We start from the raw sequence: 18,137 nt of genomic DNA, 5'->3' as shown, positions 1-18,137 counted from the left end.
TATGGAGTAAGTAGTAGTTTCAACACCAGAACATTTCTTCTTCCACCCAGTAGTTTCTTTAAGAAAATATATGTTTTATTAAAATATTTTAAATTTTTTATTCTTTAAATTTGGGGTAAATCCTTAAATTTAAAAACATATTTAACTTTGAATTGCGAAAATCTAGAAAAATATTTGAATTTATAAATTATTTAAAATTTTTAGGTGATGTAATTAAAAAAACACATTTTATATTATACAATATGAAACATGCTTTTTATTACATAATTAGAAGCATACAATTCATAATATGTTAGGATGAGAATAAGTTAGATAGTATTTATTGCTATTCACCATGTATATTACAATAAAATTATTAAATAATAATCAATTTTATGACCAACAACAATTTAGCATCTAATATTTAATCTTTAATTAGAGATTAGTTTAGAAACCATTTCTTTTGGTAATCAAAGTCCAGGTAGCTAATGTTAGAAAATTAATTTAGAGAATAATTTTTGAAACTATTTTAGTTACTAATCATTTTTAGTTTATAAATTATTATCTAAATTGTTTACAATTTTCTTGTAGTCACACACACACACACAAATATAGTTTTTTTAAATCAAATATTAAATTATTTAAAAGTAGGGTACTTAAAATATAAGTTTAGATAAAAAGTTAATTTTAAAATATTGATACAAATAAATTTAGTTTTTGTAATAAACAAATCTTAATGAGTTGTATTACATTATAAACTCTAAAAAATCAATCTTTTTAAAAATATTTTGAAGTCTAAATAAAAAAATATGTATGTAACATCTCATTTTAGCATCTTAAAACTAATAAAATATGGTGTTTCATTATAATATTCAAAAATAGGTAATCCAATGTATATTGTATATTAATACAGTCATATTTGATAGGAGTACAAATATCATGCATATTCATTCTTAATCTATTATACTATGCTTCTATCACCAAACTATACCTAACAAGATCTAATGTCGCTCGACCACCCAAACTGATGGTGCCTCACACACACACACAAATATAGTTTTTTTAAATCAAATATTAAATTATTTAAAAGTAGGGTACTTAAAATATAAATTTAGATAAAAAGTTAATTTTAAAATATTGATACAAATAAATTTAGTTTTTGTAATAAACAAATCTTAATGAGTTGTATTACATTATAAACTCTAAAAAATCAATCTTTTTAAAAATATTTTGAAGTCTAAATAAAAAAATATGTATGTAACATCTCATTTTAGCATCTTAAAACTAATAAAATATGGTGTTTCATTATAATATTCAAAAATAGGTAATCCAATGTATATTGTATATTAATACAGTCATATTTGATAGGAGTACAAATATCATGCATATTCATTCTTAATCTATTATACTATGCTTCTATCACCAAACTATACCTAACAAGATCTAATGTCGCTCGACCACCCAAACTGATGGTGCCTCAATAGCAAGAGCTATCATTACACCTACATCTTCATCTGCTCACACAAATGGGTGATCATTGCAAAAGAAAAGACAAACGACACAAGACACATAGTGCAAGGGTAAGCTAACCGATAAATTATACAAAAACACTTTAAATCATTTCATATACATATAAGTTTTATTTCAAAATATACAACACAATCATTCAACATGTCATATTATAAATCAAACTCTTCTAGACTCAATATCATCCAGATACATGCTCTAAAGTCAGACTAGTGAAATCATGCACTTGTGATGATATAACCTGCTCTCCCAAGTTGTTCTCCTTGAGCTACCACACAGGGTTAATCCCTTTTACAACCATAAGAAAAATGAAACCAACCTTATGACAGGATCTCCTCCTACTCTCACCACCTATGATGGACGTCCTTGGTGTAGGAGAGGAAAGAGATCCATGGAAGACACCAAAAAGAAGATGAAATGCAGCGGAAATGAAGATAAGAGCAAGAAGAGCTCTAGGCAATGGAGGTTTTTGGTGAAGATGAAGAGTAGAAGTGAAGCTATGGTATGGAAGGTGGCTAGAGGAGATGAAGGAGAAGATTAGCCATGTGTGCTCTCAAAATAATAGAAGAGTGGAGTGATCTCAACACAAACATTCTATTAGAAATTTCAAGAGTTAAAATGTACAAATGGTCTACTTTTGGCTTTTATATGTGAGCCTAAAAGCTAGACTAATTCTTGGCCCTTAGATTAAGCTTGGAGGAGAAGCTTTAATCATCACCCTTGGATGGTGGCTTGGAGAAGGAGGCATCTTCCTAGCCTTTGGATGAAGGCTTGGAAAAGAAGACACTCTCTTAGCCCTTGGATGAAGGAGGCACATGGGTGGAGTGTGGACTTGGCTCCATGGGATGCATGATCCATGAGGTGTAGGAAGGAATGTTGACTTCCACTTAGTCTACCTTTGACCTTTGGTAGCTCATGGCCAAATCTCTTATTGGGCTTAGTCAAGCCCAATTTTATCAATTTTACTACACAATGTTTGACTTATTATTCTAGAAAAACAAGGCCTAAACAATGGCCCAATTTAAATCTATACTACTTCCTTCATGCATAATCTCTATATTTTAGAGATTTCTTTAGCCCATGTGAATAATGTAAAAAGTCCATGATTGACTTGATCATCTTGTGAGAGGCCCATGTGAATCTTTCTCATCATGCTTCTAGTGATTGGGCCTTGATGTGGGCTTGGACTTGTTGATGCACTTGAGCTTGGGCTTATTGGGGTCACATCAACCTAATCATTATCCTCTATGTGAGTAGGAATGGCTAGTAGAGTTCAAGATAGCTTCACAAAATAAAAAGTACTTTGTCAAGGCATACCCTAATGAAACACATCACCAATGAGATTTCCTTCCCGAGAAATACCTTACAACAGTTCACCATATACCTTTGTTTCATAATATAAACCAATCATATACATCATTAATCACATATCAATAATTCCATTTCAATTGATTCCAATCTCAAATATATACATACAAAAAGTACATCAAGACGATAGAAATCATTTTTCTAACTACAGACTTCAAAACAAAGATCCCACCAGTCAAAATAAATATATAAAATCAAAGTATAAATTAATATTTCTCTTACTACTAACTTTAATTTTATCATTTATTTTTTAAAATAATTATTAGCTAATAAGATACTTGTTATTACTATATTTGTAGTCATCCCATTGATAAACAAATAATTAAAATATTCGTATCAATTACTTACAAAAATTTATTTTAAATTTTTCTACTAATATTTATGGGTATAGACTTTTTTTTCATCACCAATAATACGTTATACATTATGTAATTTAGAGTACATTTTCAAATTATAATCCAGGTTCTAGAATAAAAATATATTTTTAAATTTTGAAGTTTCAAATTAAGAATAGATTCCAAAATTATGCAATTGGTAATGTTTGCATCTATCAACAAATTTACACTTTTACTATATTTATAAAGGTGTGAAGAGAAAAAGTATGGGTGCTAAAAGATGAATTACACTGTCACAGGGCCCATCCTTTCTCCAAATCTCTTTTACCAAATAGCATAAGGACTCTGGTGGAAAAAGACTTGAAATCGAATATCTTAAAGAGAAACTTAGACATTAGATTCTCCATACCCAAAACACCATAAGTGGAAAAATAAATAAAAATTATAGTTGATTCTAGTCGGAAAAACTAAAACTGAAATTAAAAGAAAGCTCTCTATATTCAAACGAAGAATTAAAATATGTGCTGGAAGACCCTGATAACTAACAACCACATCAAATATGACTTTATTTTGTTTATCTTTAATAGGATTTAAAATAAAAATATGTTCCAAACAAAAAATAAACTACTCAATCTAATATGATATGAATATTTTTATCTTAAATTTGTAATTTTATTTATTATAAAACAAGAACAAATCTAGTGCTTAGTACTATTTTATAGGATTGCAATTTGAATTTTGTAAGAACTGAAAATATGTTATGATGAGATAAACATGTAAAAGGTTCTTAAAAATGACCGTCAATCATAAAATTAAATAATTATTTTTCTATCTTAAATTTTATATATATATATATATATATATATATATATATGTATATATATATATATATTAACATTCCATTAATAACTGTTACACTATTATACAGAACATTATATCATGATAAAATAAAGCAGATAGTAGAAAGAAAGAAAGTTAATATAGAATATTAATACAATCATCCAAAATAATTATAATAATGCTAGCTATATTTACAACGTCGGCCGAAAATAGAGTTAGAAGATTTTCAAGTCTAAACAAAACATATAAGCAAATACTACCACCAATAGGTCCCACTCTACCGTCTCAACTCCTATCCAAGAGGGGAGTATCATCACCTGCATTTTTCTCTGCTTATACCATTTAGTGATCATTGCAAAAAAAATAACCAAACACAACCACCCAGAACAACAAAAAGGGTAATCTAAATTTGATTTAGAGAATCATATAATTCATTTATAAACATAATATTGATTTCATGTTTTCACCCAAAAATCACTAAATCATGACAATAACGAAATAGACAGTTGACACTAGACTCAGTTATCCGGATCTATGTAAATGGCATTAGACCTCTTGGTGGTTCGCACTTGTGTGTGGTTTCCAAACTCTGCAGAGTTTGGCCTCAAAGGGTTATCACCCAACCACTCACAAGATAAGTCCCCTTCTCGTCTAGGACATGATCAAGTCCAAAGACTAGGACCTCCTGCTGCTCCTCACGACATAATTCATTATGCTCTATCTGAGCATGAATGACTATTGGAATTTCAGGATATCTTCAATAGTGAGTTCTTATGCCCTTACACACACTAATGACATATCTTTTAAAATTTCTCCTTGAAATTCTCAAATCCACAACATGTATCATATTCTAAATCATTCATTAAGTTCACACCTGTTATCAAACACCATCTCATACATGCCCATTCACCAATTTCATGCTTTAAAAATTTAAAGTACTCATTCATCCATAACTCACAAAAATTAAACATTCTATTGCAGTGACTTTTGCTCAAGCTAGAAGATCTCGCCCATGTGAAAGAGGTTCTCTAGCCTAAATGGGTTGTTTTCGCTTGAGCGAGACTCAAAACAGAGAACAATCTAAGCTTTCTCGCTCAATCGAAAATCACTCGCCTAGGCGACAACTCGAACAGGGGACAAAGATGAGTTTCTGGTATTTTCGCTCAGGTGAGAGTTGTTCGCTTAGGGTGAAAACATCAGATTCCCAATTTGCTTTCACATGCAAAACAAGAAAATTCAAGCGTAAACTATATTCACAACAAAATTATGCGATTCAAGCATCAGCCCGACACCAAATCATGCAATCAATGTCATTAGAAGATGGTTTCTACGCAAATTTATAGAAGACAATTTAACTTCCCTTACCTCTACTTAAATTGAGCTTGGTGAAATCAACCTTAAACACTAAGGGCACAAAAACATCAACTCAACCTACGAAATTGCAACACAAGGTCACAGGGAAAGAATAAATTTTGGATTAATCTCAGAACAGGAGGCGAGGTTTTGAATTGGAAGCAGAAAGAAAACCGAACGAGAGTTAAATATGTTTTTGATTCATTAATTTTAAGGCTTAAGGGAACACACTCAGATTTATTAAAGGCTACCACACACAGGAAACACACTCAAATTTATCAAGGTTAAATATGTTTTTGATCCATTAATTTTAAGTAAGTGAAAATTAGAATTAGTCTTTCTTCAAAATTTTAGACCAATTTAACTTTACAGAGGCATGAATTCAGTCATTTTAACTCCATTTTCTTAACTTTATTTAATGTTTGGGACACGTTTCAGGATAGCATTTCAACTATCGTTGAAACAAAAATATGTCAAATGGTATAAACAATTCAAATGTTATCATCAAACACATTTGAAACGTCAAATAAAATTAACAAAATATGGTTAAGAGGACTTAATTCACGCAATTATAAAGTTAGAGAACTAAATTTGTTTCGGGTGTAGGGACCAAGCGCCTACTAAGGACCACTTTAATTTTATTCCTTTCTTCTTTAAGTCTCCTCTCTTCACAATATGTGATAACTTCCTCACCAAGAAATCTTCCTCCTCGCTCGATCGGTTGAACAGACGATCGGGGTACCTGTCTAAAAGGCTTTGATGCTTAAGTTAGTTGATGGACCGATCGGTGTATAGGTATAAATGCAATAATAAATGCGAATTAAAGATGCTCACCAACCTACCTTTGGGCCCTATTTATAGTTTCTGGTGTGGGCCTATAATTAGGGTTCCTTAATCACGGCCCAATGATCCTTTAATCAAGATTACTGACTTGTTTAATGTTAATTAACCTAGCTAACTGGCTCAGTTTGGCCGATCGACCGATGGCCGCTTGATTAGGTAGGTTATCTTCTCTGACTTTAATAACCTTAAGTGAATATTTAATCTATGTGGTCGATCGATGATCATATGTAAGACACTACGCGAATCACCTATGAGGCTGATCGACTGATGTATCTCCATGGGTTGATGCGTGATCAACCTGGGGACCGATCAACCGATGGTCCTTTACGAGGTAACGCGTGGTTCGTCTGTAGGACCGATCGATCGATGGTCCATTACGAGGGTACGCGTGCTTCATCTGGGGGGACCGATCGACCGATGTTCCCCTGTGAGGTAACGTGTGATTCATCTGTGGGACCGATTGACCGATGGTCCCCTATGGTTCATCTGTGGGGCCGTTCGACCGATGGTCCCCTATGGTTCTTATGTGGGGCCGTTTGACCGATGGTCCCCTATGGTTCTTATGTGGGGCCGTTTGACCGATGGTCCCCTGTGGTTCATCTGTGGGGCCGTTCGACCGATGGTCTTGTTTCATAGGCAAACCCTCCCAGTCTTGTTCGATGGATCGAAGGATTGTGCGTTGTCGATGGTCCGATGGGACATACAGTACAAAATTAGTTTGAAGTTTTGAAAATGGACTAATTCCAATTTTTACCTAAGAAATGCAAACATATTTAACCCAATTTATTATATACTTAGCTAAACTTAAAATTAGTAACAAAAGAAATTGTTGGAAGTAGTGTGAAAATGTAAAATATCCCATAAATTAAAATGAAGGTATCCTCGAAAAACTTCTCCCGTAAAAACAAATATAAAAATTATACTCACCAATAAAAAAATTAAAGACAAAATAATAATAATAATAATAATAATAACTGCAAACCAAGTTTACTGATGTTCAGATAAACAACAATAATAAGTGTGTTGTTGCAAGCAGGCGCGCATAGGTTCTTCTATGAAAGGCTCTCTTTAAGCATTTTTTATGCAAACCTAGATTTTGATTTATGATTTGTGTATCAGATGAGGTGAGTTCCACCGTGTACTACCGTTTTCATTTCTTCAACATATCTCTCAGATTACTTCCAAAAACACTGTTCTCTCTGTCAGATTAATTTTGTACATTGGGACTCTAGCTAGGGTTTTAGGTTTCCATCTCAAATTCCGCCAAACTACTGTGATTTTGCGCCGTTTATTCCAATCTCATTCACTTTACAGTTAATGCTTGCTTTTCCCTCTCCTCGATCTGCGTTTCTTCAACTCTGTGATTTCTTGCTTGGTTTTGACGTGAGCGGTTATTGTTTTGATTCTACGAAGTGCGAAATTCTTTGCTAAAGTTTTATGTGATCTCTATGGTGCTCACCTTATCTCCTTTTTGTTTAGTTGAGCTATTTTAGTGTTTTCATAGGTTTTAGAATACAGTTGCGACTGCGATTTTGGCCCCTATGTCATGTCAAGATCTTTGGGGTCAGCTGCGCCGTATGGTCACCCTAATTGCGACCACATATCCTTAATTTGTTAGCAATTTTCGACAATCCTTAAATGTTGTGACAAAACCGTGTCCACGAGTGTAGAATTTGGGAAAATATACTGTGAAAGCTTTGAAGTGCAGCAGGGTAGTTTGATGTGTTACTAGGATTGGTGCTTGTTTGATTAGTGATGGATTATTGCCTGCTATCAGTGGCTAATTGGTGTTTGTGTAATGGTGTTTTGTTACTTCAGATCAGTTGTTAAGACGGATTAAGTTTAAGTGGTGGGGTGATGACGAAGAGGAAGAATTCCCTGGTGTTTATGGATGTGTCCATAGATGGAGATCCTGTTGAAAGGATGGTTTTTGAGGTACTTTTTTGTCTTTTTGACTTGTCATTATGTATGCAGTATTTGATCTAAGGTTTGGTTGTGCTTCCATCTCAGCTCTTCTATGATGTTGCTCCGAAGACTGCTGAAAATTTCCGTGCATTATGTACAGGTGATAAATCCACCTTGCTGAAAGATTTCATTGAATGTTGACAATTTGTTTATGGGACACATTGTAAAATTGTACATAAAATCATTATCATTTATCTGCCGGCGTACATACAAGTGTTGGATATGCAATTGCATTTTTCTATCATGAATTGTGCATGGAAAATTGAAATTCCTAATCAATGATTAACTGATTGCCCTCCTATTTTTTTTCCTGAAATGTGGCATTATATGTTCAGGAGAAAGGGGAGTTGGTCCAAATACTGGAAAATCACTGCACTACAAGGGTTCTTTCTTCCATCGAATTGTGAAAGGCTCCATTGCCCGGGTATGTTTATTTTTAGTTTTTCTTGCATTTAGACTGTGCTTTGGTAGTTTTCTTTGTCTTCGCATTTTTATGGTTAAAAATGGCTTAGTAGTGGTCCATCTTTTAGCCAATTACCGTTGTTTATTCTGTAGGATACAGGGCTGATGGTCACGACTTCCTTTCTTGTGATATAGTTTTAAGGTTGTACTTACTAAGTTATATGTTATTCACCCTCATAATTCTGATAAGCCTTGTGATGACCAACACAATTTGTATGTATTGTTATCTTGTGACCCTGTGTTAATGTTTGGTTTTCTTTTTGCAGGGTGGTGATTTTGTCAATCGAAATGGTACGTATTATGTTGTTACATTGCCTTCTTTTATGAATTATTTCTCTAGTTCTTGAAGATTGCATTTAATATAATATACATGGTCACTTTTCTTTATGTTTTATCATTTGATCATTCAGTTGTCCGAGTTGCAAGCCATGTTCCATTTTCATGTTTGCTGTGACAATGGTAATTCCTTTTCTAAGTCAATTAGGAAATTAACAAAGCTCCAATGCATGTATGTAGACTGGCTTGTCATTCAGTGGCGAGTATGAAAGGGATGTAATTATCTTAATTCAGTTAATTTTTGGATTTTACCATGATGTGGAATGTGGCAGTTTTGAAATTATAGCCGTACTATTACATACTTTTTATCTGTTGCTTAACTTCTTCATCTGTTCTCTTCCTTTAATTAGTTGTCTTTTACAATGTGCTATGCTGTGGTCGTTATTTTTTCTGTTTTATCAAATGGTCTTGAACCAATACAAAGCAAAAGGAGTTATGAATAATCACATGTAGCCATCTCTTGTATTATGTGGCTGAATAGTATTGTATTTAAATCTATTAAACCTCATTGACAGTCATCTCTTATTCTTTGTATGACATCCTAAATGCAGCACTGTACTACATTATGCTATACTCAATCACGTTCTTTCTGTGTTTTGCAGGGACTGGTGGAGAAAGCATATATGGTTCCAAGTTCCCAGGTCGGAATGCTATGTTGTGGTCTTGAGCTCATAATCTGCAACATGGATTTTGAACTATTATGTTTATATCTGAGTTTATGTAGTTCTTACAGATTATACTTGTGATTTATTTCAGATGAATCACCTAGGCTAAAGCATGATGCTCCTGGCCTTCTTTCAATGCCAGTTGCTGATCGTGACACTCTTGGTTCTCATTTTATAATCACTTTTAAAGCTGATCCCCATCTTGATAGGTTTGCTTATTTGGCTCTTTTCTAATGGCATTTAGCACTTAGATTCCATTTAGATATTTGTATAATTTTATTTATAACTTATTTGAACATATTTACTGCAATAGGCGATTGTGAAGTATTTTAGTACTCTTTGGATTAAATGAACTTATTAAAACAGCTCTTGAATCCCATATTAGTTGTTTTTGGTTTATTTTTCTAAACTAAAAATTAAACCTAATGAATTCATGCCTTTGTGAAAGTTAAAATCAGTTTAAGTTGTAGTTATTTTTAAATAATTAATTAATTTCATTAAATAAACTGTAGTGTATTGTCAAAATTCAACTAGTGGGACAAGGCTTTGTTGTTGTGTTGTCATGATTTTATTTTTTCTTAGTGTTTCTCGAAACACATTGAAATGTCATTTGGCTTAATTTAGAATGCACTTGAGACAATGGAGCGTTGACCTTTTGCTGCAGGCTTTTCTCAATTAAAGATCATGCTTTTAGTATTGTTTTTCGGAGTAGGTCTCTATCTCATTCAGTGTAGGAGAGGGTTAATTGCCTTATGTTTAGTAATTACTTCTGAGTGGAGCTAAACGATCAACTTGCTTATTTTGTTTACTTCTGAGTGAATTTTGCAGGAAACATGTAGTCTTTGGCAAGCTTGTACTAGGACATGATATATTGAAGAAAATTGAAGATGTGGGTGATAAAGAAGGACTTCCAAGCGTGACTGTTAAAATAATTAATTGTGGTGAACATAATGAGGGTAAGAATTCCCTGTTCGTTTTTGAGAAATCTAAGTTCTACCCTTAATATGAAATGTTATATGAATAATTAAATTCTTAATCATCTGTTGGAATTTATTGTTCCACTGTTGAAATACTTGAGTATAATGTATTCTTCATTTGGTGTGAATGTCCTATATCCCAGTTGGTTAAGTCCTTCTCAATTTTATTTGATGTTTTAGTTCGACTCTATACCTTTGTAGATGAAAAGAAGATAAATAAATCAAAAAAGGGAAGAGATGGATCTTCTGAAACAAATAGTCATGAACTGCATAAGGGAAAGCATCGAAAATCTTCAGGTGACAAAAGGAAAAGGAGAAAGTACTATTCATCAGAATCTGATAGTTCCTCAGATTCAGACACAAAATCTTCCGAAAGTGATAGTGATTCTGACTCTGATATATCTTCATCATCGTACACAAGTTCTTCCAGCGATGATAGGCGGAGAAAGAGAAAGAGGTCTAGGAAAGATAAACATAGACGTGGAAAAAAAAGAGATAAACACAGAGAAAAGAGACGAAGGAAGCAAGATAAAAGATCAAAGCGTAGATCAAGGAGGTATTGATTCTGATTAAATATTTGATTATGATTTAATAGATTCCACATTCCACTTATAGATGATTGCTTGTGAAGAACTTCTAGTAGCCCTTCAGATCTTGTGGTTTTAAGTGGTTGAGTTTATTTATTCTATTCTACAAGCACATTGTGTGTTTTTTAGATTTTTAATATCATAGCCATTGTCTTACTACGTGATGATTCATTCGTTGCTCTTCAAATAAATATATATATTCACTGAAGGAGTCATAAATGCCTTTTTAATATGACAAGTGCTACTACTACACAATTTCCAAACGTCTGCTGCTAATAAGATTGTGTTTGGTGATAGGGAATTGTCCAGTCATACTGATTCAGATAGTGAAAATAAGAGCAACAAATGCTCTGATAGTGAAAGTTGTGGTGCCGAAGTGAATGATCAGAATCATGAAGACCATTCTCAGAGACATGGTAATTCTTTTGCCATTCATTTTTTTAGTTTGTGTACATGAAATGTTGTTTATCTATTAAATTATTTACTTTTACTTTGTCTATGATGCATCAAAATCCTTAGAATTTTGTATAGTAGCGAATTGTTGTGGGTCTACTGGCCTACTTTGTGGTTGCATTGTATATAGTTATTACCTGAAGATAAAGACAATTTAATCTTAGTTTTCATTTTTTGGCTGTGTGTCATATCATGTCTTAATTCTTTTTATTTGATTGCAGCTGAAGGTCAGTCTTCCTCAGTTGTCGAGAAAGAATTACCTCCAATGCACCCTAAAAAGAGGGAGAAACTGGATATATTGAAAGAGGAAGAATTCCCAAAGGAAAATGGAGAGCGGCGTAGCAATGGAACTGGAGCCAACTATAGATCTGAAAGAAGTGAAGTGAGGCAGCCTGATGTGATGGATGATCAACCAGACAAATCTAGGTCTGCTTTCCATTCTTGTCACACCTCCCTTATTTCTTGTGCTTACCATTTCTTCAAGATCTGGTATTTTATTAGAAATTGATGAACAGGAGTCAAAGCACGAGTGTTAGTCCGAGGAAGCGCAAGAGCAAAAGCCCAAGCATTAGTCCAAAAGGGAAGTTGAACAGAAGTCCAAGTGGCAGTAGAAGTCCTTATGCTCCATTACAGAGGAGTTTGAGCCAGAGTCCTGTTAGAAGCACAAGCAGGAGTCCAAATAGAAGAAGTGTCAGTAGAAGCCCAATGAGAGGTAGGAAAGGTAGAAGTATCAGTAGAAGCTCTGTAAGACGTTATGGACATCAAAGTGTCAGCACAAGCCCTGTAAGACCCCTTTCTCGGAGCTACCAAAGGACTTCACCAAAAACATCATCACGAAGATCAATCAGCCGAAGCCCTACGATATCTCCTGGTCAAAGAAGTGTCAGTGTAAGCCCAGGAAGATCCCCTTCTAGGAGCCAAAGAAGGAGTTCACTCAAAGCACCGTCACGGCGATCAATCAGCAGAAGCCCAGTAAGAAATCGCCGACTTGGAAGTGTCAGTAGAAGCCCTTCAAGATCTCAAGGTCGTAGAAGTGATAGTGGAAGCCCTATAAGATCCCTTACACCAAGTCATCGTATATCACCCAGAACAAAATCTAGAAGATCAATCAGCAGAAGCCCTGTGAGAACTCGCAACCATAAAAGTATCAGCAAAGGCACCTCAAGATCTCGTGGTCATAGAACTAGCAGTGGAAGCCCTGTAAGATCCCTTTCTCGAAGTGGCCGTAGGAGTTCACCAAGAGCACCTTCGCGAAGATCAATCAGTAGAAGCCCTGTGAAAACTGGCAATCATAGAAGTGTAAGTAGAAGCCCCTTGCGATCTCATGGTCAAAGAAGTGTGAGTGCTAGCCCCGTTAGATCACCTTCATGGGAACGCCGAAGGAGTTCACCAAGAGCACCGTCACGGAGATTGATCAGTAGAAGTCCAGTAAGAGTGTCAAGAAAGAGTTTAAGCAGGAGTCCAGTTCGATCATCTGCCAGAAGCTTGAGCAGAAGCTCTGGCAGAGTCCCTTTGAGAAGCAATAGTCGCAGTCCAGTTAGAGGGCCAAGCAGAGTCCCTTTGAGAAGCATTAGTCGCAGTCCAGTTAGAGGGCCAAGCAGAGTCAATCGCCGCAGTTATTCTAGGAGTCCTCGTGGTAGGAGCTTGTCTAGAAGTTTGTCACCTGATGTTTCCCCAAAACGTATCAGAAGGGGAAGAGGTTTTAGTGAACGATATTCTTATGCTAGAAGGTATAGGACTCCCTCTCGATCTCCTGTGAGATCATACCGCTATAATGGAAGAAGTGACCGTGACAGGTAAATTGGTATAGTTGTTTATAATCTCTAATTAGTCATCATACAAAAAGGTGGTATGCTGAGAGTTAAATATATTTTGTACACTTTCTACTTCAGATATTCAGGTTACAGAAGGTACTCCCCTAGGCGTAACAGGAGCCCACCACCACGCAGAAGAACCCCACCAAGGTTTTTCTTTAATTTATTTGTTCCATCCTCCTAAAACATCTACATTTCTCGATTTTTTTTTTCCCAGAATGATTTCTCATCTGATTTGATTTATCTGAAATATTTCATTTTCTGATGCCAAGTGTTTTTCTGTGTCATTTATTGTTAACGATAGCACCATGCATATACTTCAGAGTTTATATGATTATGTGAAAATGTTCACGTAGGTTCCGCAGTAGGAGGAGCAGGACACCATCCGTTTCTCGCAGCCCACGTTATAGAGGTCGACGATACAGTCGAAGCCGTAGCCCTGTACGCAGTCGTTCACCTGCTGGCGCGTATCGACGTCGTGTTGAGAGGAGCAGGTCCTTGTCCCGGAGTAGCAGGTCTCTGTCCCGGAGCAGGAGTCCATCACTATCCAGGGCTTCAGTGGAGTCACAATCTCCACGAAAGAACAGCAGGTCAAGGTCCCGGTCCCAAAGCTCAGATGGAAAGAAAGGCCTTGTATCGTACGGAGATGGTTCTCCAGATTCAAGCTGAAGGTGAAAATTTTAGGGAAAGCTAGAGACCCAAGGGTTTAATTTTGATCTTGCTTTGTTTTCTTGCTTTAATCGGCAAACACGTCTTATTTTTCCTTTATAAACCATTGTTTTTATATTTTCTTCTATTAAATTGGAATGCCTTGCTAACTAGTATTTAGATTATACTGTGTTGTTTCTGTGTATCAAAGTTGGCTCGGACGTGTTACCTATGAAGTTATTTCGCAGTCGGTAAACTCATCTGAGTTTAATTTTGAACTTTCGTCCTCCAAATATATTCTTGGTTAGTATTTACTTTTATATATATATTTGGCATTAGGTATTTTGTTATCTATTGAGTTTGTTTTGGAGCATATTATTTTTTTAGATTACTGATAAAAATGTCATATAATCGAAATTTACCGAGAACTTTTTGATTGAACAAAAAGTTTACTTTGAACAGCTCATTGCTTGAATGTTTTTGCACTCAAACATGGTGATGATCAGCAATTATTCGAAGTTAATTATTCGTGTTTAATGGATCCAGCTAGACTGGTAATGGATGAGTTGCGCTTATTGGATGGTACGCGAAAGGTGCTCATAACTTTGATTTGAGAAAAAGTGAAATAAGTTTTTTCATAAATTAATTTGGCTTATGCTTAAATTTAATTTGATTTTATAATTAATTTAATAAAATTTTGTATATAACTTATGCATGTTATTTATTTATTGAAAAGATTATTCGTATATTTTTTCGATTATCCTCCAGGTACAAGTTTTAGAAATTATTCAAAACACGTTCAATGTTATTGTACGAACCTTCTGGTAAGAATCGAATATCAATTTTAGGGATTTAAGAAGTCTACGAGAGATTTGATGGTTACATTTCTAATTTGAAAAATTAAAATTTTATTTTTTTAAAATTGTTCTTTCATTTTAATTTAATAGTTAATATTATTTTTTTATTCTGACCTAAAGTCATTTTGATATAGGGTTCGAAAAGATAAAATTCCGTATTTATTGATATCAAACAATATTTTTCATGGATATTTATATACATGTATGTTAATTAATTATTCACTTGTTTGTGTAAAAATAAAAATCACGATGTGTAACGGATATTATTATGTGTTAAGTATGATTTTATTTTTTTAATTTTGATTCAAAATTGGAATTTGTTTCTGTACGAAATTTTGATACGTTTTGGTCTTAAATTTTAAAAGTGAATGAATTTAGTCCTTTTAACTCAATTACATTCCTACTTCTTTTGATGTGTTGAACGTGTTTCATGTTAGTATTGAAGTTGTTTACACCATTTGACACATTTTCGGTTCAATATCTATAGAAAAATGCGTTTGACACCTAAAAAAAAACATAATTAGGTTAAAGTACTATATTCATTTATTTTAAAGTTTATGGACTAAAATGTATCAAAGTTTCAGACAAGGATAAATTTCAATTTTAGGTCAAAATTCATGGATTAAAAACATATAACCCTATTATTAAAAAATTTCATTTGGTATTTTATAAAATATCATAGATCAAAATAAAATAATTAATAAGAGAAATAGTTTCATTGAAGAATTGTTTATAATTTGATTTTATACATTTATATATTTTTTATTTGTATTTATGAAATTGAAGAAAGTTAATTATTTAAAATTTATACTTTGTGGTGTAATTTATTTAAATTTTATTTTTAAAAATATCGTATGTTAATTTATATTTAAAAAATCATTTTTAAATAATATTATTTGAAATTGAAAAAAATATAAGAAACTCGGAAATGTCTTAACTAATAGCAAAGCAAGTTATAGGACAAATGTCTTAGAAGGAATAAATATAGATAGTGCCTACCTACTATAGTCCTATCCATACCCTTTATAATAGGTACTACTCATACGTCCCTAATCTCACAACACCGTACTTGTAATGATTATAATATTTTCTTATAACTCAAGAAAATGTTTTTTCTAACTCAATATTGTTTTTTAAGCAAGTGAATAATATCTATCATTCCTGTATATGAGATCGTGGGATCATTTTGTAGAAAACCTTTTGTCAACAAATATGCTAATTAAAGCCTTGATGAGACATGAGAAGTGGTGAAAAGTTCACTATCTACTTTTTTCTTTAATAAAGTATTGGTTTATTTTGTGTTTGGTTTTGACATCTTGAATTTGGATGGTGAGTAATGCTAATAAATAATTTTTAGGCTTTTCACGTGTCATTTCAAAATCAATGAAAATAATTTTCAACGGTAACAGTTCATACATTCCATGTGTCATAACCTAAAGTTCAACCTTTGCACTATGTCACAATTTTGTTTCTTACTTTATCAAGTCACCAAATTTTAATTCAAGAACATGAAATATTTTTAGGAGGGTCTCCTATCTGTAATAGATCCTACATTATCACCATTAGTAAAAACCTCCATTTTTTTTCATTCATCTTAAACAACAATCTCATTCACGAACGTCTCTTTATTTTGAAGGAATTTGTTCACAGTATATAAATGTCATTCTCTTGGATCATGTGTGAACTAACTAACTGCATTTACAATATAAATTTTGCTGAATACAGTATAAGTTTTTTAAAATCTGATATGGGTTAAATAAATGAATTTCTCAACAAGTCTTTAATATTAGTCTTTATTTTTATTTACGGTAGAATTGTCTACATCACACCCAATTCAATGGTTGTTATATGGCAATTCAAGTAGTATTGCAATCAATCCTACTCATAAGAAAAAGTCAAACACCGACTATTTTAATTAAGTGTTAAGAATAATAAAGTATAAAATATGGTTGTACTTTATCTGTGAGACACAAGCTTTGTTAAGAACAATGAATCATCAAGGATAAATCGATAAGCTAATCAGTTGATAAGATAGAAAATAGTGAGGACAACCTCTACACAATAAGATTTAAGGATAGACATTTAAAAGAGAAGGGTCCATGTCATTTCAAAAAGGGGCTTATTTTTTTTTTCTTTTCTTTTAGTGTTTTCATTTTGTTATGTTGTATCCACACATGTGCATTCATGGAAGTACCATTTTTAAAAAGAAAATTTGACATTCATGATTTATGTCTTCTCTCCCTTTATCAACTTTTCAAATTGTGTTTATCGTACAAAAGAATTTGACAAATAAAATTGTTCTTTCAAAATGAACAAAATCAAAAGGATGAACATTTTTTATATTACCAAAAGGTTAAAAAAAATAAAAGACAGATATCCTAGATGACACTAAAGAAGGCAATTTTGAAAGGGCATGGAAGTAATGAAAGACTAGAGATAAGAGGTAATTGTTTGTTTACTAATACTATTCTTGATTTCCAAATCTTCGAGGAAATACAATCCTCCTTGTTCCTTCGTAATAAGATCCTAAAAACATAACGAGAGAAAATGTTACACAACAATTTAGTTCATCATGAGTAAGTTTTTAAACAAACATTAAAGTTATTAGAATGTTTTGGAAAATGAAAAACATCTTTAAGGCAGATGGATGACAAAAGAAAAATATCACCACTTATTTAAGGGGTCATATTGTCTATCACACTACTGTTTAAAATCCAAGAATCCTTACATATAGATTTATAAACATTAAAAGAGAAATTAAATTTTTTACAACTTCAACATATAGTGCAACATTCCTTCTTCGATTGAAGAGGATGAAGAAGTCCTACCAAAGTTTTTAAAACGTAGAATTACTTGATAAACCTTCATTACAGGCTGAATATGCTTTTCAAAATCCTAATAAAACATAACATGAAAATGTTTTGGCCTTGAATAAAACGTAGCTAAGTGGAAAAGGATTTCATCACCAAAAATTCTTGTCCTTTTCTAATTACATCTGAAGCCCCAACACCAGTGTTATTTACATAGCCCTCTAAAGGTTCAATTGTCTTTTCCCTTCAAACAATATTCACTTACCTTTATCAAATATAATAAAGATCCTATATCATAAGAGATATACGTAGATAAAA

The 18,137-nt window shown here is 33.1% G+C and overlaps 1 protein-coding gene across 7 annotated transcripts; it reads left to right on the top strand.

Moving 5' to 3' along the window:
- The first annotated feature begins 7,230 nt into the window (after nt 1–7,230).
- LOC114194091 (uncharacterized) lies at nt 7,231–14,430 on the top strand. Of its 7 annotated transcripts, none has more exons than XM_085665664.1 (16): nt 7,267–7,369; nt 8,064–8,180; nt 8,256–8,310; nt 8,546–8,634; nt 8,766–8,814; nt 8,939–8,963; nt 9,083–9,131; nt 9,611–9,649; nt 9,765–9,882; nt 10,502–10,629; nt 10,831–11,206; nt 11,535–11,653; nt 11,912–12,116; nt 12,206–13,486; nt 13,583–13,654; nt 13,861–14,430. In XM_085665664.1, exons 3-16 carry the CDS (start codon nt 8,303–8,305, stop codon nt 14,171–14,173), a joined length of 2,871 nt encoding a protein of 956 aa, XP_085521790.1. In that variant the 5' UTR covers nt 7,267–7,369; nt 8,064–8,180; nt 8,256–8,302; the 3' UTR covers nt 14,174–14,430. The 7 variants fall into 7 exon arrangements, with proteins under 7 accessions (XP_027939945.2, XP_085521788.1, XP_085521790.1 ...); XM_028084146.2 differs by having other exon boundaries at nt 7,269–7,369; nt 10,852–11,206; XM_028084144.2 differs by lacking the exons at nt 8,766–8,814; nt 9,083–9,131 and having other exon boundaries at nt 7,231–7,369; nt 10,852–11,206.
- The last annotated feature ends 3,707 nt before the right edge of the window (nt 14,431–18,137 follow it).

The sequence above is a fragment of the Vigna unguiculata genome, chromosome 8 (assembly GCF_037176805.1).
Source record: "Vigna unguiculata cultivar grain cowpea cultivar isolate G323 ecotype 2 chromosome 8, ASM3717680v1, whole genome shotgun sequence".
Classification (NCBI taxonomy): Eukaryota; Viridiplantae; Streptophyta; class Magnoliopsida; order Fabales; family Fabaceae; genus Vigna; species Vigna unguiculata.
The sequence above is the reverse complement of the archived record's forward strand: the minus strand, read 5'-3'. Positions and strand labels throughout refer to the sequence as shown.